The sequence below is a fragment of the Macadamia integrifolia genome, chromosome 5 (assembly GCF_013358625.1).
Source record: "Macadamia integrifolia cultivar HAES 741 chromosome 5, SCU_Mint_v3, whole genome shotgun sequence".
NCBI classification, from domain to species: Eukaryota; Viridiplantae; Streptophyta; class Magnoliopsida; order Proteales; family Proteaceae; genus Macadamia; species Macadamia integrifolia.
In genome coordinates, this window is record NC_056561.1 from 11,196,068 (window position 1) to 11,201,968 (window position 5,901).

General features: G+C 37.8%; 1 protein-coding gene across 2 annotated transcripts; it reads right to left on the bottom strand.

Moving 5' to 3' along the window:
* Nucleotides 1–793: 793 nt before the first annotated feature.
* LOC122079154 (subtilisin-like protease SBT3.15) lies at nucleotides 794–5,185 on the bottom strand. Of its 2 annotated transcripts, none has more exons than XM_042645413.1 (10): nucleotides 4,969–5,185; nucleotides 4,773–4,864; nucleotides 4,557–4,654; nucleotides 4,281–4,442; nucleotides 3,276–3,943; nucleotides 3,021–3,181; nucleotides 2,602–2,844; nucleotides 2,393–2,507; nucleotides 1,741–1,927; nucleotides 794–1,625 (listed from the first exon to the last, which is right to left on the bottom strand). In XM_042645413.1, the coding sequence occupies exons 1-10, from the start codon at nucleotides 5,170–5,172 to the stop codon at nucleotides 1,051–1,053; spliced, it is 2,505 nt and encodes an 834-aa protein (XP_042501347.1). In that variant the 5' UTR covers nucleotides 5,173–5,185; the 3' UTR covers nucleotides 794–1,050. The 2 variants fall into 2 exon arrangements, with proteins under 2 accessions (XP_042501347.1, XP_042501345.1); XM_042645411.1 differs by having other exon boundaries at nucleotides 2,967–3,181; nucleotides 4,969–5,184.
* Between the last annotated feature and the right edge of the window lie 716 nt (nucleotides 5,186–5,901).

Here is a 5,901-nt window from a genome sequence, read left to right on the forward strand (position 1 = left end):
TTTTTTGCAAGATTTTTTTTTTTTTTTGAACAAAAGAAAACTTCACAATTCCCAAGAGAAATTTTGAATTTCAAAAGGTGAATCTTCTCTTGGGTGAAGATATATCAAGTGCAAAGAGAAATTCTTTTCTTCTCTTGGCTACCAAACACAGCCTTAGACTGAGTGCTTGTGTTTGATTGAAGGAAGAATGGTTGGAGATGATCTAGATTCCTATAGATAAGAGTGAGGCTGGTTTTATGCGATAAGACAATGATAGCAATTTTAATTTTCGACATAAAATATATTACCATTGTGATTTTCTATTATGCACTATTGTTTTACACAATCGCTTAGAATAATAAATGCTTATAAAATATCTAGGTAAAAATAGGGTCAATTCTAAATTAAACCTCATCACATAAAGGTTTGGTTTGAAAAGGAGATGACTCATCGTGATATATAGAAGGGAAAAATTATATATTGAGAACTTGGACAGCAATAATGTGTTGAGTTGGGTATTGAATGTAAATTCTCCATCGTATGGTCGTACATTAAGTTTAAAACTTAATCATTTACTTGGCATATGATAATCTAAGCCAAGTGGGAGAATGTAAACAGATGTGGCCTTTTGATTACCACCTCAATTACAACCTTTTTAAGTTTTAGTCAATGGCAATAAAGCTAGAACTGAATTGGAGCAATGATAGGTTACTACAGTTCGAGGGAAAGTAGACTATCTCAGTTTATTTCTGCATTAGAAGCCATTAGTTTTTCCCCTGTGCTTACAGCTAGAAGGGAGCCTCAACCTTCAAGATATTCAACACTTGTGAGACTTTTCTTATTTTTTTGATAGATGAGATCCATTACAAAACAAAGAAAGGAAAAGAACACATACAACCAAATTGGCTACTCAACCAACCTCTTTACAAGAGCAAGAAGGTTCCCAAGAGGCCCCATAACCCCCAACAATAACATGACTCAAGATCAAATCTCACTACAAGAACACGAAAGTACACAAAGGCAAACCCCAGCTACGAAAAATAGAAAAAATAAAATAAAATAAAAAGTCTATTATTTTCGAGAACTTGTATACTGATGAGCAACACGAACAGCTAGTGGAATCCTGACCACATGTTTTTTGTCAGTCCAAGTCAAGCTTCCAAAAACGTAATCCATAAGCTGCACATTTTGAGTAGAATTAAAGGTCACTTTGAAGGAAAGCACTGAGGTTGATTGATTGAAGGAGAGTCTACGAGGTTTAACTTTCACTTGTATACCAGGAGGAGACTGCACCAAAGCTTTGTAGACTGAATTAATTGTCCCCACATTTGTCACAGTCCTGGTGACTGTTACAATATTTTCAAGGTATGGGATTGAGATAGAGGGGAGATTGAGGTCCCAGCTAGAAGCCCTCCTTTTTCTAGAACAAGAATCATTTCTTTTAGTCATATTGGTCATCTGTTCATTAGTGTAGCCTTTAGAACAGAAAAAGTCAATGTAACTCTTAATGCTAATATCATAAATGAGCCCTGGATGTGCTACTTTCTTGGGATCGATATGCCCACCACCCATGTCGAAAGGAGTTGCGGGCTTGAGATTGCCTCCTTGTGCCCATATTACTTGTCCATCTGTGCCATTTTGTGATGCTGCAAGTTATCATGGATGGTGGTTTAGTTGTTTGATATATACGTTAGCATATATACTATATAATTCAACAATCAGAATTTAAATCTCCCAATTTTATAGATATAAAGTACTCACCAGTAGTCATAATTGCTGATTTTATGGCCGCAGGAGACCAATTTTTGTGCAAAGTCTTGATGAGGGCAGCCACTCCAGCTACATGGGGGCAAGCCATTGAAGTTCCAGATAGGAATTCAAAAGGGTGACCTGTAATTGGCGGAGGGTATGCTGCTAAGATGGTCACTCCTGGCGCGGCTATATCAGGCTGCCACCACAATTAATTTTACTTCAAATTAGCTTTTTTTTTTTTCGATAACCACAATTTCATGAGAAAGTGGACGTGAACAAGCCAAGGCTTCAAATGCATAACTGTCATGAAGTCAAGGATTATAATTTTTCCAAACTGTGAAACATGTCATTGATAAGGCGTTTCAAACTAAGGAGACAATAACTCTGTCAAATCCCCGTAAAAAAAAAGTGAAAATACACAAACTAATACTAGCTAGCACAGATTTAATTGTGCAGCAATGAAGAAGAAATCCTAAGAGAAGAGAATATTATTTCCCCCCCCCCCTCCCCCCACTATACATGATAATATAGTTTCCATATTACTGAAGAAATAACATTTTGATTAGATGTTTAAAAACTCAAAATCTCAAATGTAGTGGATATTGCATTGCAGTACATGAGGTGAGAAGCCTAATTAATTAAATAAACAAATCAAACATACCTTCAACACATCAGGTAACAAAGTATTTGGTCCTCTGGATGAGAATGAGGCCACTAGTGGAGATGTCTTTTTCCCAACTACAGTTTGTGGCTTACTGTTCTGCACAGTTGCTGAACTGTTGATAACAATTAAAATGGAGCTAATTAATAACTTACTTAAGACAGACCACAAAATCTGCCCATGCCATTAATATCTCCTTAATTAAGTACCTTGTTCCTCGGATGTAGGAAATTATGTTTGTCCCTGTTTCAAAATTTACTTTGATACAAGTAATGTTGCATCGATTGAGGACATCATTGTGATCTTGGGTGTATATAATGCCGATTCCTCCAGCTTTCTGAACAGTTTTAGTTGCATTAGTAACTTCTTGTTGGCTCGCAGATGGTTGTAGGAAACAATGGACAACCTTCCCTTTCACTAATGTCGGATTGAGACTTCCTTCCTTGCAAGCTCTGCAGCAAACCCCAACAACCAAAAAAGCGAGCAAGGTTTAATTTATGGAATTAAATAAAGCCTTATTATAAGCATTAATTAGACTTGAAGGGGAGCAAAAATAAAGATCTATATCTCATACAATGCATCATCTCCTTGCCCAGCAACTATTGCAGCTGGAGTATAGATCTTATACGATGCATCATCTCCTTGCCCAGCAACTATTGCAGCTGGAGTACTTGTTTTCAATTCGGAAGGTGGACTAAGTGGTGTTTTCAATTTGGGAGGTGGAGGTGGACTGGGTGGTTTGTGTTTTTGTCTAGTCTCACCCAAACCTCCAACTGATAAGGTGTGGCCCTGTAACAAATATGATCGATCATTTAAAAGTTAGCGTAGAAGTTTAATTGCATGTGTATGAATGACATTAGATTCTATAGCCTTTTGGCATTACCAAGGAAGTTTGGTCATTTCCAAGGGTAACTTCTGTTTGGAAATCCCTATCAATGGTGGTGGCTGCAACAGTGATGATCCAAGGAGCCGTGTTCCCAACCGTATCAGAGAAAGGGCCATCATTTCCTGCTGCACAAACCACAGTAATCCCTTTTGCTACTGCATGAAATGAACCTACTGCAATTCCATCATCAAAATATGCCTGTAGAGGCAGTCCTGCATGGTCTACGTTACGGGCTAAAGATACAGACAAAATGTCTACTCCATCATGTATGGCCATGTCAAATGCTTTTAGTTCATCTGCATCTGTTGATTCTCCAAGCCAAACAACCTTGTAAATAGCTAGGCGAGCAAGAGGGGCACCCCCTCTGGCTATACCGGTACCTAGCCCTAAATAACTTGCATTTGGTACAAAACGACCTGCAGCTATGGAAGCACAATGAGTTCCATGCCCTTCTTTGTCCCTTGGGGACAGATACTCTGAATGCCCAGTGGTGTTGATGGGCCCATACATCTTTTCATAGCCTTTTTTGATCCAGCGAGCACCAATGATTTTCTTATTGCATTTGGCGGAAGTGAAAGATTGTCCAGTTTGGCAAATTCCTTTCCAACTCGATGGAATTGGACCCATGCCATCATCTTTGAAGCTTTGTGACTCTGGCCAAATTCCTACACACACAAAGAAAATCTGTCATTAGAATTATGCAAGGATTTAGAATAGAATAGAGCACACTATATATTTTGTATGTATAATCCTAAGAAGGTAGCCAAGTTGGAAAGGGCTCTTCACCTCACAAAATGGGTGGTTCTGAGTTTGACCCCTCTTACCTTTTTGATGTCACTCATACAGGGTGTTTGTTCTTCACTATTTTCAGTTTAATGATTCTCATTCAACCCCGGTATGACCCCAGTCATACAATTGTGGATCAGTATGGACCCGCTGGAATAGTCAGGCCGAAGACTTGAATACCAAAAAAAAAAAAAAACCATAGATATGTTACCCTACCTGAGTCTATAATGCCAATAATGGTACCGTCGCCCATATTCGCTTCAGTCAAAAGGTTATGTTTAGACTTTGATGATTGATTGAGCTCTAGAAAATCCCAGCTTCGTGTAGTATGGACTTTATGAATGCGATTAGGGAACACTCGGACTACACCCGGAAAGTCTGCAATTTTTCATTAGAATTAAAGAAGAAGATGCTCAGAATTCGTTCATGCAATAGCTTAGTTTTTCATGACAAATTAATTAATTGCAGCTTCTTCCAGTTCATGAAAGCTACCTGCAATGACTTTTGCCTGGGAATCAGTTAGAGAAGCTGCAAACCCAGAGAAGCCATGCTTATAGCTGTAGAGAATAGAATTCTTGGCAGCTTCTTTGCTATATAGGAAAAGAAATTCAGATAATTTTTAATCCTCACGATAGAGTATTGTCAATAAGCTTGCATAAATGAACGAAGGAGTAAGGAGAGAGGAGGGAGTTATTTATATATATGTACCTTCCAAGCAACTTTGCTAGCATTTCATGGTGAGACATCACTATGGTTGCTGGGTTGTTATGCTGCTTCTCACCCATATACACAATGTACACCTGAGAAGTGAAATTATAAGTAGCAATAGATCATTGTTTCACTCACTCACTCACCCACCTTACTAAAGTCCAAAGAATGCATCAAATAAGAAGTTACTACTTACATTGGTTGTAGTATCGGCAGCAAATGTGACACAGTTCCAGCAGCAATGGAGATTGAACAAGATAGAGAGAGCAATGATCACTTGAAAGTGATGATGTCTTGAAGAGGTAGCCATTAGATCTTGAATGGAAGTTAGTTTTATGAGGTTATCAATTGGTCCCATATTTATAGAGAGAGAGAGAAGTCCATTGTTCATCTTTTTCATTCTAGCCAAGCTCTTTCATTCCCACAATCGTAACACCCCCCCCCCCCCCCCCCCCCAAAAAAAAAAATCCAACCAAAAACATAATGGGGGTGGAATACTACAGTGCTTTTCCCCAACTTCCCTTCCCTTTCCCTGCCATACTACAGTTCTTTTCCCTCACTTCCCTTCTCTTTCCATGTGGTATTATCTTTTATTCCCGCTATGTTAGACCCACTTTTCTAATTATCATACCCCCCACTCCTTTGCAAACAAACAGGACCTTAATTGATTATATTTTCTGTCTTCTGCCTCCTCAAGAATAAATTAGGGTATTGGGAATTCTTCATATTCATGGACACTATAATTAAGTATAAATCACAAGTTTAACTAAAAATGAAAATATTTGCCACAATGTTAGCCTGGGAAGGAATCCGCACATACGCAATTGGATAACATTTTAGTCACTATCTCTACATCACCCATGATGCACCATGGTTCATCCCTTAGCAACCCACGATGATACTGTTTTAATGCATCAAAATGCAATTTTCTTGAATCATTTTATGGGTAGGTTAATGCTTAAGATTTATCGTGATTTGTTTAAAAAGGTAATTTTTGATATTATATCTATGAATTAGCCCCATACATGGTACATATGCATATAATATGCCTATATGTACATAAAACCAAAGATATGGAATAATATAGTGAGTTTTAAAGCTACTTTATTATTTTATAAAAAAAAAAAAA

Coding starts and splice junctions, on each gene's coding strand:
- LOC122079154 (XM_042645411.1), bottom strand. CDS start 5,172: ATGAAAAAGATGAACAATGGACTTCTCTCTCTCTCTATAAATATGGGA. Junction 3,944..4,280: donor TATTGGCATTATAGACTCAG/GTAGGGTAACAT, acceptor TTGTGTGTGTAG/GAATTTGGCCAGAGTCACAA. Junction 3,182..3,275: donor GAAATGACCAAACTTCCTTG/GTAATGCCAAAA, acceptor TATTTGTTACAG/GGCCACACCTTATCAGTTGG.